At 53.0% G+C, this 24,397-nt stretch overlaps 11 protein-coding genes and 1 non-coding gene across 12 annotated transcripts in view; 4 read left to right on the plus strand and 8 right to left on the minus strand.

The window, feature by feature from the left end:
* BDZ99DRAFT_492830 (uncharacterized protein) overlaps positions 1-346 on the plus strand; it is a gene marked incomplete at its 5' end in the record, with an annotated part of 1,658 nt that extends 1,312 nt beyond the window's left edge. The window contains one exon of the mRNA XM_033723190.1: positions 80-346. Coding sequence (XP_033583865.1) covers positions 80-154 — 75 coding nt within the window. The 3' untranslated portion in view covers positions 155-346. The remainder of the gene's footprint in view (positions 1-79) is intronic.
* Positions 298-1,374, minus strand: BDZ99DRAFT_564724 (uncharacterized protein; the record flags this gene model as incomplete). The annotated part of the gene is made up of 2 exons (XM_033727391.1): positions 298-1,287; positions 1,337-1,374. 2 exons carry the CDS (start codon positions 1,372-1,374, stop codon positions 603-605), a joined length of 723 nt encoding a protein of 240 aa, XP_033583866.1. The 3' UTR covers positions 298-602.
* A 592-nt stretch (positions 1,375-1,966) lies between these two features.
* BDZ99DRAFT_t11 lies at positions 1,967-2,112 on the minus strand. Its single transcript has one exon. It is a non-coding gene; the product is annotated as a tRNA-Leu (tRNA).
* Positions 2,113-2,634: 522 nt separating this feature from the next.
* BDZ99DRAFT_492832 (uncharacterized protein) lies at positions 2,635-4,884 on the minus strand. The gene is made up of 3 exons (XM_033723191.1): positions 4,629-4,884; positions 4,477-4,568; positions 2,635-4,401 (listed from the first exon to the last, which is right to left on the minus strand). Exons 1-3 carry the CDS (start codon positions 4,768-4,770, stop codon positions 2,764-2,766), a joined length of 1,872 nt encoding a protein of 623 aa, XP_033583867.1. The 5' UTR covers positions 4,771-4,884; the 3' UTR covers positions 2,635-2,763.
* A 562-nt stretch (positions 4,885-5,446) lies between these two features.
* Positions 5,447-6,423, plus strand: BDZ99DRAFT_4128 (Sm-like ribonucleoprotein). The gene is made up of 3 exons (XM_033716663.1): positions 5,447-5,542; positions 5,622-5,813; positions 5,865-6,423. Exons 1-3 carry the CDS (start codon positions 5,540-5,542, stop codon positions 6,048-6,050), a joined length of 381 nt encoding a protein of 126 aa, XP_033583868.1. The 5' UTR covers positions 5,447-5,539; the 3' UTR covers positions 6,051-6,423.
* Positions 6,424-6,687: 264 nt separating this feature from the next.
* Positions 6,688-7,806, plus strand: BDZ99DRAFT_483988 (putative oxidoreductase,short chain dehydrogenase; the record flags this gene model as incomplete). The annotated part of the gene is made up of 4 exons (XM_033722619.1): positions 6,688-6,754; positions 6,820-7,032; positions 7,105-7,287; positions 7,361-7,806. 4 exons carry the CDS (start codon positions 6,688-6,690, stop codon positions 7,804-7,806), a joined length of 909 nt encoding a protein of 302 aa, XP_033583869.1.
* Positions 7,807-8,047: 241 nt separating this feature from the next.
* On the minus strand, positions 8,048-9,584 carry BDZ99DRAFT_404125 (alpha-L RNA-binding motif-containing protein). The gene is made up of 3 exons (XM_033716383.1): positions 9,515-9,584; positions 9,016-9,450; positions 8,048-8,955 (listed from the first exon to the last, which is right to left on the minus strand). The coding sequence occupies exons 1-3, from the start codon at positions 9,548-9,550 to the stop codon at positions 8,188-8,190; spliced, it is 1,239 nt and encodes a 412-aa protein (XP_033583870.1). The 5' UTR covers positions 9,551-9,584; the 3' UTR covers positions 8,048-8,187.
* A 304-nt stretch (positions 9,585-9,888) lies between these two features.
* BDZ99DRAFT_373863 (uncharacterized protein) lies at positions 9,889-11,137 on the plus strand (the record flags this gene model as incomplete). The annotated part of the gene is made up of 2 exons (XM_033714892.1): positions 9,889-10,257; positions 10,307-11,137. 2 exons carry the CDS (start codon positions 9,889-9,891, stop codon positions 11,135-11,137), a joined length of 1,200 nt encoding a protein of 399 aa, XP_033583871.1.
* A 676-nt stretch (positions 11,138-11,813) lies between these two features.
* BDZ99DRAFT_564730 (uncharacterized protein) lies at positions 11,814-13,645 on the minus strand (the record flags this gene model as incomplete). The annotated part of the gene is made up of 5 exons (XM_033727392.1): positions 13,159-13,645; positions 12,867-13,092; positions 12,769-12,812; positions 12,649-12,716; positions 11,814-12,587 (listed from the first exon to the last, which is right to left on the minus strand). The coding sequence occupies exons 1-5, from the start codon at positions 13,364-13,366 to the stop codon at positions 11,814-11,816; spliced, it is 1,320 nt and encodes a 439-aa protein (XP_033583872.1). The 5' UTR covers positions 13,367-13,645.
* A 975-nt stretch (positions 13,646-14,620) lies between these two features.
* BDZ99DRAFT_4183 (uncharacterized protein) lies at positions 14,621-17,854 on the minus strand. The gene is made up of 4 exons (XM_033716850.1): positions 17,416-17,854; positions 15,720-16,661; positions 15,203-15,508; positions 14,621-15,134 (listed from the first exon to the last, which is right to left on the minus strand). Exons 1-4 carry the CDS (start codon positions 17,501-17,503, stop codon positions 14,707-14,709), a joined length of 1,764 nt encoding a protein of 587 aa, XP_033583873.1. The 5' UTR covers positions 17,504-17,854; the 3' UTR covers positions 14,621-14,706.
* A 1,037-nt stretch (positions 17,855-18,891) lies between these two features.
* BDZ99DRAFT_456708 (uncharacterized protein) lies at positions 18,892-21,144 on the minus strand. Its single transcript, XM_033718518.1, has 7 exons — positions 20,819-21,144; positions 20,718-20,742; positions 20,249-20,626; positions 20,103-20,195; positions 19,797-20,051; positions 19,486-19,731; positions 18,892-19,435 (listed from the first exon to the last, which is right to left on the minus strand). Exons 1-7 carry the CDS (start codon positions 20,935-20,937, stop codon positions 18,947-18,949), a joined length of 1,605 nt encoding a protein of 534 aa, XP_033583874.1. The 5' UTR covers positions 20,938-21,144; the 3' UTR covers positions 18,892-18,946.
* An 834-nt stretch (positions 21,145-21,978) lies between these two features.
* On the minus strand, positions 21,979-23,473 carry BDZ99DRAFT_513180 (uncharacterized protein; the record flags this gene model as incomplete). Its single annotated transcript, XM_033724688.1, has 3 exons — positions 21,979-22,529; positions 22,583-22,853; positions 22,919-23,473. The coding sequence occupies 3 exons, from the start codon at positions 23,471-23,473 to the stop codon at positions 21,979-21,981; spliced, it is 1,377 nt and encodes a 458-aa protein (XP_033583875.1).
* Between the last annotated feature and the right edge of the window lie 924 nt (positions 23,474-24,397).

The raw sequence follows: 24,397 nt of genomic DNA on the forward strand, positions 1-24,397 counted from the left end.
GTTGAGGTTACGATTTAGGGGGGTGGGGATTGTGGATTAGGGGCGGAGGAGATATGGGGGTTGAGGCTTTGGTTTGCAGGTTTGGTATTGGGAGTTTGCGGTATCTCTGGGCTACGATTGGATTTTGGGGCTGCGAGTTGGAGGCTTGATTTAAGGGTTTATTTCATGGAGTGATGCATGAGCGGGCGAGACTATCTGGCATGCACTCATATAGAATCTTCACATGATACAGATGTTATCAACGATGAAAGCGTTTGGTATCAGCTTCAGTAAAGACTGACATTGCGATATACGGGTAAGACTAAGCAGAAATGCCATGAGCATTCGTAGACCGATGTAGGGGCTGAGTGAATGTACTTCCGATATTTCCTCCTAGCCTAAATCCTCCGCATATCCCCCGGCTCCTAACGCGGCGGGGGTTGAGCTGCACGGGGTTGGTTCAGAGGGTTTCTTTGTAGCAAAGCTTCTTTTCTCAATGTACTCGTGGTATGTATGTGCAGTCGAACTTCGATAACTCCTCTTTCTACGAATCCACTCCTGCGAACTATCACGACCTCCAACTATTGTAAGAAGAGCCGGATGCTTAAGTATATATTGTCTCTTCAGGTAGTTGTCCAGCAAGGCTTCCCTTCTCTTGTATGTTCATGAAATTCGCAAGGGTCGTCACGCCAGCGGGGCATGCTAGGAGCCGGCCTAATCCGGTAGGGCCGGAACTCGATAAGCCCGGACAAAAGGTCCTTAAGGAAGTCTTCAGGTAGGGACACGTCTCCGTAAGTCTCTGTAAGGGTCTTGTCCTTGCAACAGTGAACGATGTATTCGGTCACGAAACATCTGAGCGAAGATCTAGGCATCGTCTCCGTGTATATTGCTTTCAGGTCATCCTTGAGGTCGATGTATCCGGGGTAGTCTTCGCCGACAAGAATGAGTGTGTCCATGACCGTGTCCGTGAATCGTATGTCCAAAAGGCGGTGTCCCAGGATCCAGCACTGAATAAGGCTGGACATCTCCTTCTTGAACAAAGTACCTGATTCAAACTTTAGAGCCTTCTCGATGTGTCCATCCGGTGCGCTGTAGATTTTGCCAGTATAAATCCAATTGTAGTAGAGCTTAAAATGCTCTGGTAATACTGCCGGAAGTGGGACTACACGCTCAGTCGATTCGCGCCACTCGCCTCGTAAAGCAGCGGCGAAGAAGTCTGAGCTCTTGCAGAGAAAGGAGTCGTGAATCAAGAAATCCTGAGACAGATCTTCCCAACTGACTCGCACGGTTACCATATTAGATGTAGGGCTACCTCATTATTAGCAAAAAGTTGGCCTACTTAATCGTGAGGACTTACTCGATTGCCTGGGAGGCAGGACGTCGAACATCAGGCATGGTGGCTTGTATGGGTGACAAGTGACAGAAGACGGCATTCGAGGGCAGAAGTAATGTTGTAGTGATGGATCAAAGGGAATAGTGACCACACCTGGTTCAATAAAATAGCGAAAATTCTTACCAGATAATGTTAACACGGTGTTCTGACCTGAGCCACGGTCAACCTCAACCTCGACCATGGTTAACGTATGGCTCGCCGCATCATCTACTGTAATGTCGAGCCAGCAGCTAATATAGGCTGTACTAGCTCTCTTCTTAGATACATTCCGATTTATCTTACGAGGTGTTGCATGATAAGGCCAGAGGGAGAAGCTGAGAGTCGCAATAAAACCAGATTAATCTTAAAAGAGAGAGACGGAGGAGGCCACAGCATCAATACCGTTGACCATTGGACAAAATTCAACTCCACTGTAATAAGTGAGGCAGGTCATAAAACCAACTACAGGTACGCTCAAAGACACATACTTCATCAAGTCGGTCAATTCACGCTTTCAACGACGGATTCTTCAATTATTCTAGGGTTCACAAACCTAGCACACCAAAAAGCAAGCCGTCAAACCTCATCCCAACTCCCTAAAGAGCAAAAAAGGCGTACTCGGACTGAGGTTTGAACTCAGGACCTTCAGTGAAACTAGTGTTACTGCTTTGATGTTAATATTGAAATTTTCAATGTGGAGCTGTGGGCTTGGAGCCGGGGTAACCTACGACTGACGTGATAACCAACTACACCATCCGAGCTCAATTAGCAGTATCGAAAATAATTGCAGCTATGATCTAAGAAATTTAGAACGTGCGAGACGATGGTGCTGGTGTTGATGTGTTGGCTGACCTTTCCGCATTCGGTTGGGGACATTTTGATGAGACAGCATTTTTCCTCGCGATTCAAGATCTTGCAAGTTTATGTAGATGTGCATGGACTACATATTAGATTCAATAGCATCGCGATAACTAGCTACTGCTTGAGGCTTCTTTCTCTAACAATTTAGCTAGACCTACGACTAACACTTTGAACAGCCTGTCGGCTCACGTGATACTTATCAAGACTCATGAGCAAGCATACAACCATAATTCTAGCATCCAAAGCCGCGAAGAAGCGCGTCGAATATTGTTTACTTATTTTTGTACAGAAGCACTATTAATATCCTGGGTGGAGAGCATAACCAACTCATAAATCCATCCCGTCGCATAGCCAAAGAAATCATGTCGATGAAAACGTAAGCATGTTCAGGCGCCAACCCGACCCGAGCCCAAGAGACCTGTCCTGTAAAGCCCAAAAGAAACCCATGGAGAGGAACAAAGTAGAAAGAGATGTAATAGGCTAAGAGCGCTCCCGCGTGAAAAGGTATCACGCCATTACAAAAACAAAACTGATGAATCAACTGCCCTCCCCTAAGTTTTTTGCACATACTCCTCAACCCTCATGGTCTCCCCACTTGGGCGGGGCGACACATCAACGACGCTGCTGTCGGGCGTCCACGCGGTGGTCGTGCTCGGTGTGTACTCCCTAAAGCCATCCACAACCACATCGCTGCTATCCTCTTCATCCTCATACGCTGGGGGCTCCGTGCTGCCGGACTCAGACCGGTAATCAGGCTCAGAACGATAATCTGGAAGGCTACTCGTGCGGCTCGGCGGTTCCGAACTCATCACCGGCAGTTCCGCAATCGTGAACGCAGGGTGCGGGTTCGGCTGCATACCCATGTGCCTCTGTCTCTCCAGCTGCTCATGTTGAAACGACGACAAGGCTGAACGCCCTTCCTCCGCTTGCACCAGACTGTTCACGACGCCGTGGGCGGCGCGGAATTGTCTGATTTCTTCTTGCATAGCGGCCTCGAGGATGCTCTCTTGCTCATTAATGAGCGCTCGCTTCTCCTCGTAGTCGGCGATGCGTCCATGATCGAGATTGCGGTACCACCAGCTAGCCCATGCCTGGCGGCGGGCAGCTCGGCGGTATTGGCGTGCGGTGCGGCGCTCTTCCCTTGCAGCGCGGCGGTCAGTTCGGGCGCGGAGGGTACAGCACCGGCGGTGGAGGAAGGCGAGGAGGGCGGTCAGGCCAAGGGCGGAGGCGAGGATGCTCAGAGCTTTGACGAGGGGAGAGTGAGGTAGGGGAGAGTGAGGTGGGGTAGGTGGGCCGTGGTGATGGCCATGGTGGGTCGGGCCGTGATGAGGTGGTGGTGGTGATCCAGGAGGATGACCCTCAGGTGGTGGTAGAGGCGGCGGTGTTTGAGAACAGTTCCCGTTACATACGGCATGGACCTGCGCCGGTAGGCCATGAGTCTGCCAAACGGCGTGGTAAGCGTCGTTAGGCCCTCCCATCGGTGGTGGGGAGTGGTGTGGACGGAGTCGGATATATATGATCTTGACAGCGCCGTGTGCCTTTCGTGCAATCGTCTTAACTATGCATGTGAGGTTGTCGCACTGCTTCAACTCCTCTCTGAGGCTACCAGCGTCGTGACGGAGGTGTTCTCGAATGCTTTGCTTCTTCTCACGGATCCGGGTCCGAAGGTCTTTGGCCTGCAGTTGGAGTTGTTTGAGCTCGGCGATCTCGTCCTCAATGGAGTGGAATTGCAGTTGAGTTTCCTCAACAGCTCCCTCGGATAGACGTAGGTGTGCCGGCGGTTCTCGCCAGGAGTCTGAGAACTTTTGGTCGCCCGCGGTAGGATCGGGGAACAGTTCAAGCCTGAGTAGCTCCGGAGGAGACAACTGCTTGAAGGAGATGGTGAAGCCAGAAGACTGTGGAATCGGCCTGCCATCAATGGCTTTGATCAACACGGTGAGAATTTGAGCGATCCCAGCGTCAGCAGGTGCGTCTTTGGAATCGGGACCGTCGAGGCAGGTTGAGCCCCAGGATAGGTCCAGGTCGTGTGTGCGGAACCATTCATTCTTCTCTAGGTCAGACACTCCCTCAAAAGAGCCTTCACCGTGGCCGTGGTCGCCGGTCCATTCCTGGGCGAGATAACGACCATTAAGCGTAATGTTGGAGACGCCACAGGGTGTCTCGGATGAGAAGGCCTGGAAGTTGATGGTCTAGTAAAGAGAAGGTAAGCTTGAGTTCAATGATACTGCTGCCTGAGGTGTAAGGTAAGCACAGAGTATACGTACGAGGGACTCGTCATCGTGGCCGTTAGAGTCTTGGCTCAGACAGCCAGGACACGGGATGCTGAATGTTGCCGCTGCTTGCGAGTCTTGCAAGTCTGAATGTTACATATTAGCAGCTGCCTAGACAGAACAGACATATAAGGGCAAGGTCGCACCAAGCTCTATGGTAGGATTTGTCGCTTCTGCATTGCCAGAGTGCCCATGGCCCGGTGGACCCGGCGGTGGTGGGATGGCGACGGAAGAGACGAGAGCCGGGAGCGCCCACGCCCAAGCCAGCGGCTTCAAAGAGGGCCGCATGGTTGAAAGGAAAGAAGGGAACGACTAGGAGAAGAGCAAAGATGACAAAAGCACGACGATTTGGTAGAAAAAGTCTCCAGTCCCGGAGCGAAAGTAGTGAACAGCTGTCCCAGAAATCAGAATTCAGGCACCAGCAAGTCGGGGAACCCTTCGTATTATTGGCGTCGACGCAAGAAACAGTCTAAGCCTAGACAGTGCAAGTGACGCGGCAGGGCACGTAGGCTGTGCATCAGCCCCCATGCGACGAGTGGGGCCTCGAAGCTGAGGGAGTCTTTGAGCAGCTTCAATTGCATCTCGAATGCTGTGTTGAAAATTGTCAAAGGTGGTGATGGAGCAGTGAGTGGTGCTGAACCCTGAGAGTACCATGGGCAGACCTGGAAACACCACGTTTCGTTTGTCGAGAAGCACATCTTCGAGAAACACATCTTCGAGAAACACATCTTCGAGAAGCACGTCTTCGAGAAGCACGTCTCCAGAGCCCCTCGCAACCGCCCTTCTGCCGATTGGCCTCCACATCTGCAGCCTTGTCGCGGCCTCCCAGGGTCCCAGGGTCGACCTGATTCTCTGGTGACATCGCGCCCATTGGTCGAGCCTGTTCACATCACGTGATCTATGCCAAGCGCTAAACAAGCCACCCCGCGACTCTAGGTTCCGTCACATTGATTATCAACATTGAAGACCCTACCGAACCCGCCAAATCCCCGCGCATCTGACATCCACGCGCCTCAGCTCCTTCACATACGGCCCTTGGCGCAGACGCCCTCGCAAAATGGCATGCCACCTCCAGCTTCCTCCAACTCTATTCGCAGCCTCGAAGACCGCAAGCAAGATCCTCGCTGACCTGTATCAAGCTTCCTCTCGGTCTATTGACCGCCGCCCAAGGCCATGCCATGCTCGTGGAGCTGAAGAATGGCGAAACCCTCAACGGCCACCTCGTCAGCTGCGACACCTGGATGAACCTGACCCTAAAGGAGGTTGTGCAGACTAGCTCGGACGGAGACAAGTTCTTCAGGATTGCTGAAGTATACGTGCGCGGAAACAACGTGGGTTTGGACAACTGCTAGATACTGGGACACCCATCTGACGTACTCTAGATCAAATACATGCGCGTTGCAGACGAGATCGTCGACATTGTGAAGGAACAGCAGGCGAAGGACCAGGCGGCGCGCGCAGCCCGCACCGGGCAAGACCAGAGGGGCGGACACGGTGGCAGAGGCGACCGTGGACGAGGAATGGGTCGTGGTGGCCGTGGACGCGGCCGTGGCAGAGGCGGGTCGTGAGAGCCGACGACACGGAGGAAGAATGCTCCATCACGGCCTCTTCAGATGCGGAAAGCACACGCCCTCAGGAGCAAAATTCATGGCTGTCACTATACCTATTGCCTGCGCTGCACAGTCGCTCAGGCGGGCGTTATTTGGAAGAGGATTGTGGTTCGCAAAGAGAACCGCAATGGATTGATCTGCGAGTATGGCCAATAACCACACGGGTTACAGTGCATATCCTTGGGCAATGGTACTTAGGTAAAAGCCGAGTATGTAAGTGAGGTAACAGTGCAAGACCACCAAGTCGGCTTTTCAGTTCCTCATGAGCAATCAAAAATTCCATCTCAGTCATTGAGCTTGAAAGTCTCACTTTTCTCAATCTTTCCAGTGTGAGATTCCACGGACGTCGGCAGCGCCTAGAAGCGGCACTGGTCGTCTGCGGCACGGTTTGCACCTTCCGTCTCTGCGACTCGACTACTCACTTTCCTGACGTTCCACTTGTTGGAAGGGAGTCTGCTACATCGAGCGGGGTAGTGAGTTCCCTCAGCATCCGAATCTCGCACAACCACAAGAAGTGAACACTCCAGCTTCCTCGGCCCAGTGTTTTCTAAATACCGTCATCTTCCAAAACCCATCAGCGTCCTCATCTCTCACCATGACGGAAGTCAGAATCAAAGAGAGTGACCTTGACAGCCTGAAGAACCAGGTCGTTGTTATCACCGGTAAGCCCAATCCCTGGCTCGCCCCATTCGAGGTCGGCCTCGCTCACAGCCACGCTACACCACAGGTGGATCTTCCGGAATCGGCCTCGCAACCGTCCAGCTTCTCCTCAAACTCGGAGCTAAAGTGGTCGTCGGAGACATCAACCCCCCGCCCGAACCCGAAGCCGCCCACGTCACGTTCCTCAAGACGGATGTGGCGTCCTTCGCCGAGCAGAGCGCCCTGTTCAAGAGGGCCTTGGAGGTACACGGCGTCATCAACCATGTCTTCGCCAATGCAGGTACGCTTTCGCTATCCAATCATTCTGCGTCTACCTGTGTGAGGTTGCTGCTCACGCACTATTCTCCTGCAGGCGTCGCCAAAACCACCAGCCTTCTCGATGATGAACTCGACGACGACGGCAACCTCAAAGCCCCAGACCTCATCACCTACAACGTCAACTTGATCGGCTGCATGTACACCACACGCCTGGGTGTCTTCTACCTCAAGAAGAACCCCAAGGGCGGCAGCATCGTCGTCACCGGCTCAGCCTCTAGTACGCCCAACACCACCTCTCCTTTCCCCTCCCCCCTTCATAGAAAATTTCACCACTAACCCAATCCCCGCAGGCTACCAAGGCTTCAGCGTCGTAGACTACTGCACTGCCAAGCACGGCGTCCTCGGCCTCACCCGCAGCGTCACGGCACACCTCCCGCCTACCCTCAACATCCGCATCAACTGTCTCGCCCCAGACTGGACCGACACCAGTCTCGTTCGCGGCGTGGACTTCCACTTGCTCGGCGTCCCAGTGCAGAATTCCAAGGCCGTTGCCCTCTCGGCGGCGCTTTGCATGGCTGATGGCACGCGCAAGGGCCAGGTGATTTACTCGCGTGAGGGTAGGTACACGGAGCTCGAGAGCGGCTATCGGCCGTGGTTAGTGAAGCAGACGGGCGGCGACACCATGTTCGAATTTGAGGAGGCGATGGGAAGGCTGCTGATGAAGGGGAAGGAGGCGGCGGATGCGGAGGCGGGTGCGGAGGGAGGTGTGCGGGTGGTGGAGGATGGTGGGATTTAGTTGGTAGTACATGGAGACTACTGACAGTAGGCAGTTGGGGTATTTTCATTACCACTGAATGCTACGGCGGGTGGCATATGGAGATTAGTGGCGGGCAAAGTGGCCTGGAACGGGAGTGGGGGCATTCTTCCGACCTCTGCATGCTAGGGGGAGATTTTTTTGCCGATTTGCAAGAGAGCCTTAGCTAGAGGTTAGGTAATCTTTGATCAAATGATGGCCTTAGAGCTCTATGCATAAGTTTGGTTGACAAGAGTTTCAGATGATTGTGAGTATATTTATACAATGCTTGCCCCTGAGCCCAACTAATAGGTAGCTTTTCCTACAATTGTACACTGATTCCTATTTTACAAGCCCAGCTCGCCCATATACACGCCTCGCCTTCTACCTCCTCTTGAGATACCAATTGAATGCGAGCTGGTTCGTATCCACCGAGAAAGGGGATGGCACTTCTGAGAATCCAGGCCTCGCGACAGGATGCCTCAGATACACTGCCGCGCAAATATTCTGGTTGACTTCTAGATACCGTGGAATGAAGGCAAATGCGGACATGTATGGTCTTGGCCGCCAGGGGGTAGCATAAGGCTTTCTCCCATCCTCTTCATTCCAAGCCGAGCTACGCATGGTCCTTTCTTCCGCGAATTCGAATACTGATTGAACGAGGCTCAAGTCCTCTCCGGTGGTTTCAGCAACAGGCTCGTACTCCTTTTTAATGAGTTCAAGCTGGCCCTCAAGGGTCTCGGTCGACAGATCCGTAGCGCTTTTGTGGAGAGAGATGGCTCGCTTGACTTCTTTGCGGAATTGTCGCAGGTTCCTCTTGAGTTTCGTGGGGAGGCCCTCCTTAGCCTCCAGGACTTGTTTTGTCTTGGCCATCAGGGCCTGTAGGCGCTTCCTCAGCGCTTCGGGGCTTGTGTCTGGCGCTTTTGTGACGTCGGCTTGGGTGTATTCGCCCTGGAGACTGACTGGGCCGGCCTTGGCGGCTTTGCTCACTTTGGTCGGCTTGGGACCTGTGGCATTGGCGGCCTTCCACTTGCGGATTTCGCGGCGGCGGCGGTTACTCCCGACCTTCGAGGCACCTGTGGCGAAAAGAACGCGTTCGGGCTCGACTTGGAACATGTCCCCGGGGTTTAGTTGGTAGCCTGGGTAGATCATCTAGGGAGATGGTCAGTAAACGGTATTCCTGGACTCCTATCGACAGCACTTGAGACACACCCTCTTTCCATTGACCTTGACGTAGCCATGCACAACGAATTGTCTAGCCTGCCGCGCACTGCTTGCAAATAACGACCTCCATACAGCCATGTCGAGCCGTCTCTCTAGCGGGTAGTATGTCATCTGCATGTATGGGGTTGCCGGCCGCGCCTTCTGTGCCCTCTCCTGGTCCGCACCGGAGCCTCTTCCTTCAGCTTGCTCAGAGCCGTCTTTCTGGGCTAGGTACTTGTGGTCCATGGGCACGACGGCCGGGATGTTGCGGCGGAACATGCGCTCCCATTGCTTCTCGCGGACCTGCTCGCCGTGGTATGCGCGCGTGATGGACTTGGCTTTCCATTTCTGCTGGAAGTAGGTGCCGCGGGTTGCGGTGGATGTGGCTTCGCGAAGGCGTGAAAGATTATATAGGGTCCACCGACTCCAGTCCTGGCGGACTTTCTGCGAGGGAAAAGGGTCAGTCGTGTCAATTTGGCGGGGGCCGCGGGAAGCTGGGGGAGCTCACAATCTTCTTCAGACCATGGAACCTCCTCGACCGCATGGTTGAGAGCGGCGGCAGGGGCAATTGGGATGGGGGGAATGGCGTGGATAGATGCTCGATGTCTGCCCGAAAAGTCTCCAGCCGTGATGATCACGTGCGGTTTATCGGTGCTGGGGATTCTTTTCGCCGGCGCATATGGCCAGTGCTACCCCTGCTAGCGCCCGGCGCAAATTTCTGAGGTCAATTGAGCTGCGCTTCTCCCCACCAAAGCTCCATCCGCTTCACTTCCTCACTTCGCAACCTCGCTGCACGAATTTTCAATCTGCTTTTTCCTCTAAAATTCGTCCTGCTGCCATCGCAAAGTCCATCCAAAAGTACCACACAGCTTCCATAACGCCATGTCTGACGACACCGCCACTGCGGCAGCTGCTGCCCCTTCCCAGGAAGAGCAGGTGAAGACTACCGAGTCGGTCGCTGCTCCCACCACCGAACAGACGTCTGCGCCAGCTGAGGCCAAGCTGCCCTCCCCTGATTCCGCCTCTGAGAAGAAGAACGAAGCAGAGAAGCCCAAGGTCGAAGAAGAGAAGGCCAAGAGCGAACAAGACAAGCCTAAGAGCGAAAAGTCCAATGGCGACAACAATTCCAACGGAAAGAGGGAATACAATGGCAAGCGAGACAACAGGCCATACAATCGACACAACAACAACGTCAAGACCAAGTTTGAGGACCTTCCAGAGTCCAAGGACCCCGACGAAATCCGCAAGCAGGTCAGTGACTGCACCGCTGCTACAGTTGACCTTATGCTAACTCACTCAGGCGGAGTTCTATTTCAGTGATTCAAACCTCCCGGGAGATAAGTATCTCTACCAGCTGGTCGGCGGACCCCAGAACAAGCCCGTTCCTATCAGTATAATTGCATCGTTCAAGCGCATGCAGCGCTTCAAGCCCTTCTCTGCTGTCGTGGCCGCCCTCGAAGACAGCGAAATCCTTGAGGTGGTCAACACTCATGAAGTCAAGCGCAAGGTCCCGATCGCTATCACAGCTTCCTACGACCTCGATCCTCGTGCCCAGCTCATGGCGGAAAATGATGTTGCCCAGCCCCGCAGCATCTACGCTAAGGGTTTCGGCGAAGAAGGCCCCAAGACGCAATTTGACATCGAGGCGCTGTTTGAGCCATTCGGACCTATCAAGGCCGTTCGTCTTCGTCGTGCCAGCGACAAGGTCTTCAAAGGCAGCGTTTTCGTCGAATTCGCGGATGAGTCGTTGATGCAGACATTCCTTGCACTCGAGACTAAGCCTAAGTGGAACGGGCAGGATCTCAAGATCATGACGAAGAAGGATTACTGCCTCGCCAAGCTCAAGGACATCGACGAGGGCCGTGTTCAGGCCAACGTGAACAAGCCGGCATACTACAAGAAGCATAATGACGGTGACTGGAAGAGCGGCCGCAAAGATTTCCAACGTAGCGACGAGTTTCGTGGTCGGGGCGGTCGTGGTGGCCGTGGTCGCGGGCGTGGTGGCGACCGACGTGGTGGTCGTGATGGCGATAGGCGTGGTGGCCGTGATAATAGAGACGGCCGTAACGGACGCAATGGACGGAGGGACAGATCTAGATCTCCACGTGGACCAAAACTCGACGCCCAGTAAGTCTTGCAGCATCTTGCCTCGTCAAGTACAAACTAACCAAGGTCCTAGGGGCATTCCGATCGTCCAGGTCCTCACTCCTCCTGTCTCTAAACCAACCGACTCCGCTCCCAATTCCGCTGGAAAGAAAGCTTCTCCAGCCCCAGAGAAGAAGGCCGATGCAGGAGCCGATGCCGCTGCCACCGCAAGCAAGAAGCGCTCTCGGGATGACGATGCCCCGGAGGCGCAGTCTCCCAAGGAGAAGAAAGCCAAGACCGAGGTTTCTGCTGAAGCCTAGGTGAGATAGAGAGACAGATTAGCAACATGGTGTTTCCTTTGTTTTCTATTTCAACGGAACTGCACAGGCATTTGGGTTTGATTTCATCTTTCTGCATCGGGCGGTATCATTTTAACGGCGTGAATGAGTCACGAGGCTTCACACGGGTGGGAATATGCATCATTTCCTTTGGCTTGCTCTATTCCATTATCCGTCTGGATTGGATGAGAAAAATCGGACGTTCCTCTTCAGGTAACTCTGCTTATGGGTATGATACCACACTATTGTAAGGCAACCGAAAATCAGTTGCCACATAGATGATCGGCTTTGAAGCCAGAGTCTAGTCATTTTATTCATGACAAAATCAACAGCTACTTACAATCTCCCCTTCTCTGTTTATTGTGACCTATTCTCCATCCCACTCTACACATCTCTTTCAACCCGAACAAGGTTCATCAAGTTATTCATCATTGCTGTATCGGGTTTGTTGAATCTTAGCGTAACTTCAACGGCGCTCTGACTATCCTGGACCGGCGACGAACAAGCGTAAGTGCTATTGCCGTTGGTGATTAATCCAGATGGATAGTTACTCATCGATGGTGAGCTGTTGTACGGCAATCTCCCGGGAAAGACTGTTGCAGAATATGCTGACTGTGACGAGTCGAACGAGTCGAATCCGGGCTGGGCGTATCCACCTACAGTGCCGACACCAGAATACAGAGATGGATCCGCCATGCTCTCTTGCCAGGGCCAACTGGTGGCGGCGGCGAAATCGATCTGTTCGAAGTTGTTGTCTACCGATATGGAAGTAAGGTTGCCAAGGTCGGAGCCGTTTGTTGACGCACAGACTGACTCTGAAGGCGTCCAGCTCATGGAAGATGAGTCGTCAGCGACCAAGGAGGAGCAGTGATCAAAACTTGGTGTTCTGGGAGAGCGACCAAAGCTGACACTGACCCCAGAGTCGTCATCCATCCCATCGCTATCAATGCTCTCGTCCTCCAGATCTTTTTCAAGGCTATCAAAGTGCAGAGATCCTCTGTCCCTGCTGAACAGCTCTAGTCCTTGGTGTTGAGAGCGTCGGAGTAGCACCGTCCAGCGATTCTTGATACAGTTTTTGGACCGGCTGGCGAAATGCGCGTGTTGGATTTCCTTCCAGTGGCGCCCGTATCGCTCGACTGCTTTCAGAAGCAGTTCGTCCTAGATTACCACGGGATGAGCTGAAGTTCGAAGAATTGAGACGTTGATCAGATGGGGTTACCTCTTCTGCCTTCCACTCACTCAGGTCGAGTTCTGGATTCAAGGACTGTTGCCACCTCTTGGCGCATTCTAACTACCATTAACGCTGAATCTCTTCGGCGGTAGGAGAGGTTAAGCTTACGATCTGCACTTCTCGAACCAACGATCTCTGCAACCAAGGTCCAACTACTCTAGCCGTCAGTTTCTTGTCCTTCAAGACGAAAATTAGAGCTTGCTTACCGTTGGCCATGTCGTTCGACTCCTGTAGTAAGAAGGACATCCTCTGACTTTGCCCATTGGCCTTTCTTCAGACCCCCGGCGACAGCATTATGCCAGCGTTTTCGGCAGTCTTTGTTTGTTCTTCCCGGCAGGCTTGAAGCGATGCTGATAGAATTTAGTTCCGGCTTGTCTCCTATTGAGCCCTCTTCGACATACCGACACCAGTCTTTGACTTCTCCAGTTATCACTACGTCGAAACGTCAGAACAGCCAAGCCCAGAAAGGGGGTCATTATATCCGCAAGACCAACATACACTGCATCGACACCTCCGCCTTGAGGACCTGATCCTCCGCCGTCGTCCACTTCCTCGGTTGTCTCGCCATGAACACTGATAAAAAAAACAAAGTCTGCTTGCAGAGCAAAAGTAGGCTCTTGTAAAAGAAGCAAAAAACCCTCGTCCCCTCTCTGGTTGAAGAACAATATAACCAGACCAATACCAGCGCCCTCGCGGCAAACACCATAATCCTTCCGCCCTATATATCCGCCCCGAGCCGGGCAAATGGCCCACCCCCAAGAATAGCAACCATGACGCTGATCAGGGTATGCTATCGAACCACCACACGCAGCTGCAATAAGGACCGAGCATGCTCAGAAACAACCCGCCGGGCTCGCACCTATCACTGCACGCGACAATCCGTACTTGCAACCCGCCGCGCCCGTGGTTGGCGACCGCCACCGCTGCCTTTCGAAAGTGCAGAGGGGGCGTGGTGCGGGTTGAGACATGCGGGTTATCAGCTGGGGCGCGACGACACCGCCTTGTCAGCGGACAAGCGTGGGAGCGGGAGGCGCGCCCATTCAGCGGAGGGGGAGTGGCGGGGGAGGGCTGTGGGCTATTGACCTTGTGGAAGGGGAGAAGGGGGTTTGATAGGTGGGGCGGTGGGGGATAGGGAGGGTTAGAGGGACACGGGATGTTGTGTGATGGGGTTGTGCGACGTCGGTGGCTCTGTTGCGAGGGCTTCACCGGTTCGCGGTGCACGTTGGTGGGCGAGGGAAGGAGGTTGAGGGCTTGGATGAGAGTAATCGGGAAAGGGAGAGTCGAGGGGGTGGTATGAAGATGTTGTGAAGATGTTAGGTAGAGGACGGAGGGTTTAATCGAAATGCTCCTCGACCCTCTGCTTTCAAAATCTGAATTACGTGCTGGAAAAAGAGACCACTATCCATCCAAACATTCTCCAATACTCAGCTATCCGCATCCGGACCTTTAATCGTTGCGGTGAGCCACACCTCCCCCCATGCCATCTCACTACCGCCCAGATTCGGCCTCGCCGTTGCAGAGCCTCCCCCGTACGACATGCGCTTCCCAACCGGCTCCCCCTTCCCATTCAAGCAAAACGCCTCCCGGGGATTCTTCAAGACCTCTCAATATACCGGTGACGTGAGAACAAGCTCGCGACGAACCGTGGCTGGAACGTGCACTCCGTCCGGACCGGGACCACGTTGCCACGGGCATAAAGAAAACACCAGCACCCGCATCGTCCCCGTAGCTCCTCGCACATTCGGAGATAAGGCACGCGTCCTCACGGCGGGTAGTACAGGCAGGAGGCTGGCGGTGAGGAGGTCGAGACGCGGCCGTTGTGTGTAACGGGGCTTGAATGCGGTGGCACGGTGGAAGGGAGGGGGTGGGGGGCATGCAGCCCTACAAGCAAGCACACTGGAACACCGGAGTCAGTCTAGGCTTCCGTCATTCGCACATGAGCACGTTCAATCAATTGCTGGGAAACGGGTTCAGTAATCAGTGACGGGAATGCATTCAGGTTCGTGGCTCTTGTCCTTTCTTTGGTATTTACCATAGTCAGCTCCTTTAGCGTGGGCCGTTCGTGGCCGCCTCGTAGTCCGGTGGAGGCGGACTGACGTCGCGCCAGCTGCTGCTCCCTTCTCCCGCCCCGATCCCTCGGCCTCGTGGTGAGGTGGGCGGGCTGATGTCTCCCATGTGCCCTCCGCCTTTCGATCCTTGGCTCAGTTCTCTATCCAACTCCCTCGAGACGTCTCGAATAGGCGATGAATGTGGAGAGTTGACCTCGCGATACCCTGCGCCGGCAAGATGCTGCTGGGAAGATTCGGCAGCGAGCGGCGATGCCTGCTGCAGCGGTTGAAGTGCTGGGTATGCGTTGGTGGCTCTGGGCAGCTCGGGCATCGAGTAGCCGTCTTCTTGCAGGACCTTGACTCGCGCAGCGCGCCGTCTCCGTCTCCATCTCATGAACGCGAATATGATACCGGAGATGAGTAAGGCTAGAGGTGAGAGCTGTGTTAGCTGATAATCAATTGAGGAGAGGGAGAGGCATCGAAGGGTTACTCACTACCGCCGATGGCCACGCCGACACCTATTCCTGCCTTTGTCCCTTTGCTAAGGCCTCCATTAGATCCTAAATCTGACCCAGGGTGCCAGCCGTAGTTAGGATTATCGTCGCAGTTGAAATCACCATTGATATGGTGGGTGGCTTCGATGACGCTGCAGTCCCCGTCAAGAAACTCAGTTGAATTGATCACGACCGAGTGGCTAATGTTGAACAAAGAGGGCATTTTGATAGACGAGAAGCTCCCATTTATGTACATGCTGCCGTTGATGGTCTGCAGGCTCGGTAGGCCATCAAAGTTATGAAGTTCTGTCATGCGTTAGCATAGTCTGATTGATAAAATGCCGCGTCATCTATGTGTATACAGTGTTCTGCCACTGTTTGAAGAAGCCCAGCAAGGTTACTGATTGTCCAAACTTCATGAACATCAGATATTCAAAGATGACTTCAGCAACCTCAACCAGTGGTAGACATGTGCATACAGATTTATGATAAGATATTTGAGATAGATAGAACTCACCGGGATTCAAAGTTGCGTTCAGATTCCACCAAGGTAATACCTCGGGGTCCCAATCTGCCCCAATGCTCTTAAGCTCTGGCATCGAGATGTTGTTGAGAACCGCATTGCCCCAGAAGTTCACGGCGTGATATCCAGAAGCATTTCTATCTTCCAGATCGTAGCTCTGAATACCGCAACATAAGGAGCCGATGCGTTCAAGGCCCGCGAACTCAATCGTTTGGAGCTTTTCATTGGAGGAGAAGTCCACGCCCTCTCCAATTGCCATAAGGTTCGGCGCGGTGAAGTGTGTGATGTTCGCTCCCCATACTTCGAGCGTACCGCCAATGTATTGTAGTAAAGGGAGTGTAAGGATCGTGAGGTTCCCATTCCTGTCAAGCCTGAAATCCTTGTCGATGCCCAGTAGCTTTTTGGCGGTAAAGATTTTGATGGTAGTGGCTTCAACATACACGCCGCCCCCCACATTAACGAGCGAGCTGACCGTGAATTCATCCTGGATCCGAGTCAAGTTCAAGTCTCCCGTGATTGAGCGAATACCCGGCAGGTCAAAGGCTGCATCGCCAAGGCTAATATCATGGAGAAAGTCACCGTTGATAGGCACCTCGAGGAAGCCCAGCTTGTTGTTTCCCCAAATCGTCAGGTTTCCTCCTAGAATCCATACAGGGAGGGTCGTGTTTGTCAGGTTCGCATTGCTGGTTATGTTGAGACCACCGGTAATGTTGTGAAGCTTCGGAGCATTGATTCGCTGAAGACGAGTAACGTTTGCAACAATAAAGTCTCCATCTACAGTGTCGAGGGCCTCGTCGAAGTCGAGCACGTCGCTGTCGAAGCCCGGGTCGACAGAAATGGTTCCGGTTATAGTCGTGCATCCTGAAAACTTGTTCAAATCGGTCGAGCTTGAGATCGAATAGCTAGAATTGCCAGGAGTGTTTGGGATCGTGCATTCTGCATAGACGATGTTAGATCTTGTATTGCTTGAAAGTTCTATAAAGCCTCGCCGTAGATCTGCATAAACTTATCCACCACTGCGTGAAGCCCCCCCATCACGTTTTCGAATACCAAGACGAGATAGAACGTCGTCACCTTGGACAATCGGTAAAATTGCTAGGCCACCTCAGCGAGCAGAGGATAGGTATCCACAGACCAGCAGTGATCGGATGCTCCAGTTTTTGAGAACATATCAAGGCACTCCAAGCGGTAACAGAGGAGGGTACAGAACTCTACGACGATGTGCCTCGTCATAAGATTATCTACGCTTCTCTGCCACTGTATATAGTGCCTCGATTCGTCTCAGATATCTGGAGACATTGTCTACTCTGAATAGTGGCCGAGCAGGTTTATAGGTTGCGTAAAGGAGTGACTCGTGGTCTCGTTAAGATTTTCGCAAGTGTGATGCAGGGCCGTTGGCAGTGGCAAGATAGTGTTTACAGACCTATGACGACGCATTATAGCGTACGTAGTCTCTCATCAAGAAGAAACGAGTTGAGCCAACGGAAAGTTAGAATAAGGAATCTGAGTAGACAGTATGGAAGTAGACTCGCTGGTGTCAGCGTAGTGGGTTTGCCAAGTTCATAGGACTATTCGAGATGATAGAACTTCGAGTCGTCAAGATGTCCGAGAATACCTTGGGACGCAGCAAGCGGTGGCAATGAAGCGTACACAGAGTAAGGGGAAGCGTTGGATAGTATGGAAGTAGTACCTAGAGGATTGGGTGTGTTCTGAGCCAAAGTGAGGGCGAATAGGGAAACCAAAGATGCGCCACGGAGTATCGAAAGCAAATCCATCATGGCAGCAACATGCGGGGAAGGATGGAAGAAACGCCAAAAGGATTGAAGCGACCGGCCATGTTATGGTATAAGCATGTCAGCACTCCCCATACTTGCCCGGAATCCTTGAAGCTAAAAGAGGCACAGTAACGATGACTGCTGGCGTTCCCTAACATTGCAAGGATTTTACGATATACAAACCGTATGAAGGAATGTTTGGGCTGTAGAAGTCCAATAAGAGGAGCGATGAAGTGGACCGGGCCGTTCTAGGAGAAGAAGCACTGCCCGAAGGATTCATATACTCCTATTGGGATTGGTTGTGCGAGGTTGATCGGCAAGGCAGAACGCGAGAGCATAGCCTCGTTCGCTGCATTCACGAGACGGCGACTCGGTAGTAAGATGCTTACTTGAGCGTTGCCCTAAAGAGCGAGAAGATAGACCTATCTTAGAGCCCTCTATCTAAGTAGGTGATTGAGTAGATGAACGCGCAAAAAGTACCTATAATGATGAGAAGGTCAAGACATTGATGCCACTGCTGTGCTGGAGTTCTGGCGCCTCCGTCGTCCAAAATTCGTCTTGAACACTATCCAACCCTCTTACGCCTCGTCTGATTCCGTAATGGCATTTCCACAATTGCCGTGTTTCAGTGCGAATGCGCTTGTCTGCATGGTTACTCTACTATAATAAGTTCCTGGGGTGAGGCTGAGCTGACGATCCCTTGACGTTTGACAAACAGAGTGCGCGCTAAGATCTTAAGCTGGACGTAAGTCGGAGAGGATAGCCCGACGGGATCTTTTTGTGATGGGCCGTAATCGAGGGAGTAGATGGAGTTCTTCGTTATCGTAGACGAAAGATTGTGGTTTAGTGTGAAAGCATGTAATAAAGTGGCAGGGTGGTATCGAGATATGTGGCATAGTATCCGCTCTCCGAGCGACCAGGGGCTAATGATCCACTTGTTGTTTTACATCAAACTGCATTCATATTCATCATCATCTTCGCTCCAAGACTCTATAAATACTGTATACAATTTAGTGCGTACGCGCAGCATTGCCATGTTATCTCTAAGTGCCTCCCCATATTGCCAACCGTTTCCATTAGAGAGCCATACAAGATCTATTGGGCGTCAGGGAATCTAGTTAGCAAAGGGCCTTTTACGTTACGATCGGATGAGAAATTTCTATACTATATAATGCTACCACATGGATAGAGATTGGGAGTTTTGGGCTCTGGATGTAGATGAGTTCTCCCTCTCGTGATGGAGTGTGACGATAGAAGCAGAGCTGTTCAATCGACCGATTGCTTCGCTGAAATTAATTGAATCGATTGAAGACTTGGCAGTTAGCTCATTATTTACGGGTGGGGGCGCTGAGCTCAGAGGTTGAAAGATAAGCGTTCCCTACCTATCTATACATCTATCTGCGAATCTACCCAAGAATCCGTGCTACAAGAGAAACAACTCAACCTTTATAGCTTCGCCTTGCTGATACTCCTATCATCCCAATGCGGCAGCTTCATAGTTCCATGATCGTTGAGGTGCTTGTGCATGTCAAACGCGTTCCACAGAAGATGCGGCTCATGACCCCATCCCTTCCTCAGGCACTCGAACTCAGCCTTCTCGAAGTAGTCCAGGAGAATCGGCTTGTAATCGGGATGAGCGCACTTATTGATGATGACTCGAGCACGCTCTCGTGGTGAGAGACCCCTGACATCGGCGAGGCCTTGCTCGGTTACGACAACGTCGAGATCGTGTTCGGTTTGGTCTACATGCGTACACATGGGTACGATGCAAGAAAGGCCGGTGGGGTCGGTCTTGGTTGGGCGCGTAGAAGGGGTGTGCATGATCGAGTATTTTGAGGACCGTAAGAAGTCAGCGGAGCCGCCGAGTCCATTCAGCATTCGGGAGCCCATGACACAGGTGCTGTTTGCGTGCGCGTAGATGTCGACTTCGACTGGCTTTAGACTTGTTAGCAGATCTCACAATTGGTGATAGGGGATAGGCGTACTGTGTTCATTCCGATGACTCCCAGGCGACGGATAATCTCGGGGGAGTTAGAAACTTGCTGAGACCGAAGCAGCAGCTTTGGGGCATAGTCTTTCCAGCCTTTGTAGAAACGCTCGAAACCGTCTGGCGAGAATCGGATACTTGTTGCAGTCGCAAAATCGAGGTTACCGCTGTCAAAAAGATCTAGGAACGAATCTTGGAGGACTTCAGTCCAGACTTTCAGATTCTTGAAGTTGGCACCGCCGGACTGGAAGTTGTCTGTCAGTTTCTCGGCAGCTACGTTTAAGACGAGTATGCGGCATATTGACTTACCGCAAGACCGCCGACGACCGCGTTGGCTATGTTTCCGATGCCCGACTGGATAGGGAGAAGATTCTCAGGTAGTCTTCCATGCTTGACCTCATGTTTCAAGAACTCAATCAGATTCGAAGCAATTGCTCGCGATGTTTCGTCCTCGGGGGCGTTTGGCTGAGTCTGATCTGGATAGTTTGATTCTACGATTGCAACGACGCGTTCCGGATCGAGTGGGATATGCGGTGTGCCGATGCGATCCTCGGGTGCCATGATCTGAAAGCACAATGATCAGTCCTGTCTTTAGTACATAGAGGTTGTACTTACCAAATACGGTTTCCGGCGTGGTGGCAGATCCGTCATCGTGATGTCGTGTAAGCCTTCGAAGGAGGGCGCAGCTGTATTCACTTCAATGATAATCTGCACACCTCATCAGCCAATTTCCCACTCAGAATTTCTTCAATCCCACCCACCTTATCCGCCATCTGAATCAGCTCCGGACTCGCTCCCACACTCGCGCCCGGAATAATCCCGCCGTCTTCCGTAATTGCACTCGCCTCCACGATCGTGACATCTAGCCTCTGATTTGGCTTGTGCATCGTATAGAACCCATACATCAGATCGACCGGAAACATGCTGAGATGCTTATCAAAGAACTTGATATTGCCGTTATTGATGCCTTTCGCGATTTCTTTTCCGACTTGGTGAGGGGACCGCCGCTCAATCATGTTGTTCCGTGCCCAGCGATTCTCGGTTTCGGCGCCGGAAGAGGCACCCACGAAGAGGTTGTATTTCAGTTGGCCTTGGAGATTGTTCTTTTCGACGTGGGTGGCGAGGGCGTTGGGGATCATCTGGGGAGTGGGTTAGTATATGTACGCAATGTGAGACCGTAGTTCCAGCTTGAAGTTCTCTAGAAACCACAGAAGCTTGTGATTGACTAACCTTGGGGTATCCAACTCCAGTAAACCTTCAAACAGCACAGTAAGCCCAGACTCATTAGATGTAGAAGTTTCACCGGCTCCCTTCGGAGCTCCGACACTCACCCACTCCAGCCCACATACGCGCCATTCGGAAAATGATGGATTAGATCCTCCGCCTTCGCAATCTTGTTCAAATAGCTCGGCCGCCTCACCCGGCTCTTCAGCAGCGCAGAAGCAGACATCGTGGGTTCAATTGAAGCTTCTCTCTGTTTTCAGATCACCCCACCACAGCACAGCTCCACGAACCTCTCAGGAAAATACAAGCGCAAAGACGAGTCCAACAAGAGACCACGACGCGTAATATGAAGAGAGAGAAGAAAATGTAAAGAGAGTTTCTTGCACCATCAACGAGCTCCAGAAGAGTGGAGAGGGAAAGAATTGAAGGATAGAGGTCCAGGTTCACGAACGCGGCTGTTATTCCACGCCCGGTTATCCTCCAATGGCGCGGGGAGCTTTAGTCTAAGGCCGCTCCGTTCCGCCTCGGATGACCTCTTTGAACTTGAACCCTTGTATCCCTGTATTACTCGGAGTAAACTCGGTGTGTTGAAATACTGGTTGAATTCAAGGTACCTGAATGGTAAGTGTCGTCTGGTCCCTTAAAACATGGTTATACGATTATATATGTACATAAATACATCACAGACTCGAGTAGGCAAGCAAGAGGAAGGATGAAAATGCGATCCATTAATCGTTAAAGCCATGCGACCGTAGCTACATCTCTGGCATCAACTCGTGCGTGTTTGTCCGTCTGTCATCCATCTACGCCCAAGAGGCTGATCCAGACGGCCAAGCTTCCCCTTAGTCAAGCACATCTACATATGTACAGAAGAAAGCAACTGTGCAACGCCGTCATGATGGGCCGTGATGCAATAAGGAGTCAAAATAACGAGAGAAACATGGAAAAGGTCATGATGCAATGTGCGTTGAGGTGCATTTTGTTATGAGAGGGAGGGCACGACCTGGACGCCGACTTATGCGATGTTGTTGTTTGGCCTTTCTCTCGCCGATGCAGTCCATCGCACGGATGCGGTTGCTGACTCCCAGCCTACACTCCGAGTGCTATGGCTGGCTCCGGAACGCGATGATCCAGACGAGCCGATCGAAGGTCCTAGAATTTGATTCGATCTAGTCCAGAAGGCTGAGAGGCTGGAGCAAGTTTCGACGTGAAAGAAAAAAGACAGCGAGAACTCCACTCCCACGCGAACTTAAAGAGCACTTTGGGGTTACCGCTTATTCGGTGCCTGTAATGGTATCTCATCATCGCTCTCCCCTAAATGCGAGCTGTGAGAGTAGCCCGCGTCGAATCGCATCTTTTGGATCGCGTCGTGAGATCCGTTGGCCATAGCCCTCACGTCGTCCGGCTCGCTGCTGCTGCTCCCATTGCGATTCTCGAAAACGACACGTTTCGCGGCCGAGAATTCACTCCTGAGAGGACTCGGCTGCGCGTCAGCACTTGTGTGAGCAAGGCGATTGGAGTTGTTCGGACTGCTCATGAAGAGTAGGGTGTCCACCGCGTCTTTTTCGGCCTGTTGACTAGGCATACGGAGGATCCCTGCTCGAGGGATCGTGGTCGGGGTGCTTGGCGCACCAACATCGCTGTAGTATTTCCGCTGGGTAGAGAGCATTGGTGGCACATGAGTAGAATTAGAACGACGATTACGGCGAGAAACAATGTCTGCTGCTGGTGCTAAGGCGGGTGCGTTAGAAGCGTTCCCCTCCGTATACATTAGACGTGTTTGTGGAAGAGGTTGGGAAGATCCCGGCCGCCAACTAGCTGCACTAAAAGTCAGCAAGCTTGTAGTAACATTATTAAGAAATATCACGTACAAGGTGGCGTCCCGTTGAGGGATCGTGAGATTCCATTAGGACTAGCCTGGCTAGGCGAGGCCATGTACTGATCTAACGTCTCGGAAACACCGCTCGGTCTTCGACGACGCTCTGCAAACCTAGGGGAATCAAGTGATCGCCTTCCCGATAGCCCAATAGGTGAGCCTCGTTGCGAAGGAAGTTCCTCGAGCTCATCAATCGTACGTTTCTCCCATCCATTCTGCACCTTCACCATGGCATAAGACAAACGAGTCTTGAGTTGGGCGGATAACTGCAGCAGACGCGGTTAGCCGTCGACGCCAATGCACAGGGACGGAAAGTTTAAAAAGGACGTACTTCGCCAATCCTGCTCACATTGGAATCAGTGCTTGTATTTCTCGAGTGCCCGCCGCGCACTGGAGCGCGCATGGGACTCTCCACGGTGCTGCTCGATCCGGCCGACTTGACTGTTCCACTGGCGGTTCTCTTCGACGCTGGTGCCAAGAAAGGAGTATCGATGGACATTGGGCTTGTCGCTGTCGCACTGCCACTCCCAGTGCTGTTCTCGCGCAAATCGGTATTTAGTGGCGGGGCGATCGGACGTGACTGCTGCTGCGCACGCGGTCGAGGCGGCGAGGCGGCCACGGACTGGCTGGAATCGAATCCCTGGGACTGACTGGAGGGCGCGTTTGAAGATGTTGGAGAGGTGAGTTCGGTTTCGGCGCTGGTGGAGTTTGAGATATTGCTCCAGGACGACAGTAACCGTGGGCCAGCAGCAAAGCCGCTCGAGGCAACAGAGACGAACGACTCCTGGGAGTTCGGCACGACATCGCGTCGCGTGGTTGTCGGAATGGCGGACGCATGCTGGGGATTGATGGCGTCTGGCAGACGTGTTGGGCGTGCGGGACTCATGCTGAACTCGGCCGGCTTCATCACCCCATGCCGAGGACTGGCAGTTTCCAGCGGAGCGACTGCCTGGGGCGAAATTGCTTGCATCAGATGGCTGGTAGCGAGAGAGATTCAGGGTTGACAGAGGGCAAAGGCCAGAGATGTGTCCCAGAAGACGGAGTTTCTTCGCGATGCTGGAGGCGGCGGCGGGCCACGACGCGTGGGCGGTGGTATCTTGGCGCGTTCGTCCGGGGTCCTTGAGTCTGTGCTGCGATGCGCTGGACGGAGGCACGTTCAAAGACACCGGGGCAGGCGCGGCAATGCTGGGCCGTCGGCGGGCGGAATCGCGTGGTGGATGAAAGCAGCACTCTGGGCGTCGATAAAGCGGAGAGCATGCGTGGTCACATGGAGACTTCGACGACCGGTCGCGAGACCAGAACAGGCGGCCCGAAGTCGTCAGCTCCCCGCCGGTTCCTCAATGCATCAGGGCGACGCGACTGTGCTCGCAACCGTCCCGGCGAGGCTGATTGCGCAATGCCGGGCGCGACAAAGCATGCATGGACGTGACGTGACGGGGCCGAGATGCATATCGCGGACACGGCTACGTATCGCGAGATGCGTTGATGCAGCCGGGCAGGACACATCGCGCCGATCCATCACTCCTCTGATGCCTGCCTTTGATCGAATCTGCAGCACAAGGAACACGAACCCCGCGACGCATGCAAAACACCACCCATGGGACGGAACGCGGCTGCTCTCAGATGTCGTGAAGGACCAAGGACAGCGACGCCACCATGCAGCCAGCCGCCGTTGCAACGCGCCGTTATCCATCTCGCTCCGCTGCCAGGGTCTTCCCAGCCACGATATTGGGATCGACATTCACTGCTATGCCATGTAGTGAAGAGATCAAGTGAATGCTGAATAGATGGTATGGCCACCTTCTTGGTA

This window comes from Mytilinidion resinicola (assembly GCF_010093595.1).
Source record: "Mytilinidion resinicola strain CBS 304.34 unplaced genomic scaffold BDZ99scaffold_1, whole genome shotgun sequence".
Lineage (NCBI taxonomy): Eukaryota > Fungi > Ascomycota > Dothideomycetes > Mytilinidiales > Mytilinidiaceae > Mytilinidion > Mytilinidion resinicola.

Coding starts and splice junctions, on each gene's coding strand:
- BDZ99DRAFT_492832 (XM_033723191.1), bottom strand. CDS start 4,770: ATGCGGCCCTCTTTGAAGCCGCTGGCTTGGGCGTGGGCGCTCCCGGCT. Junction 4,569..4,628: donor AAATCCTACCATAGAGCTTG/GTGCGACCTTGC, acceptor TGTAACATTCAG/ACTTGCAAGACTCGCAAGCA. Junction 4,402..4,476: donor GCCACGATGACGAGTCCCTC/GTACGTATACTC, acceptor TCTCTTTACTAG/ACCATCAACTTCCAGGCCTT.
- BDZ99DRAFT_4128 (XM_033716663.1), top strand. Junction 5,814..5,864: donor TATACGTGCGCGGAAACAAC/GTGGGTTTGGAC, acceptor GACGTACTCTAG/ATCAAATACATGCGCGTTGC.
- BDZ99DRAFT_404125 (XM_033716383.1), bottom strand. CDS start 9,550: ATGCGGTCGAGGAGGTTCCATGGTCTGAAGAAGATT. Junction 9,451..9,514: donor TCCATGGTCTGAAGAAGATT/GTGAGCTCCCCC, acceptor TTTCCCTCGCAG/AAAGTCCGCCAGGACTGGAG. Junction 8,956..9,015: donor TCAAGGTCAATGGAAAGAGG/GTGTGTCTCAAG, acceptor CCATCTCCCTAG/ATGATCTACCCAGGCTACCA.
- BDZ99DRAFT_4183 (XM_033716850.1), bottom strand. CDS start 17,503: ATGATGGATTTGCTTTCGATACTCCGTGGCGCATCTTTGGTTTCCCTA. Junction 16,662..17,415: donor GAACACACCCAATCCTCTAG/GTACTACTTCCA, acceptor TCGTCTATGCAG/AATGCACGATCCCAAACACT. Junction 15,509..15,719: donor GAACGCAACTTTGAATCCCG/GTGAGTTCTATC, acceptor AACGCATGACAG/AACTTCATAACTTTGATGGC.
- BDZ99DRAFT_456708 (XM_033718518.1), bottom strand. CDS start 20,937: ATGTCTGCTTCTGCGCTGCTGAAGAGCCGGGTGAGGCGGCCGAGCTAT. Junction 20,743..20,818: donor GCGTATGTGGGCTGGAGTGG/GTGAGTGTCGGA, acceptor TGCTGTTTGAAG/GTTTACTGGAGTTGGATACC. Junction 20,052..20,102: donor CACGCCGGAAACCGTATTTG/GTAAGTACAACC, acceptor TTGTGCTTTCAG/ATCATGGCACCCGAGGATCG.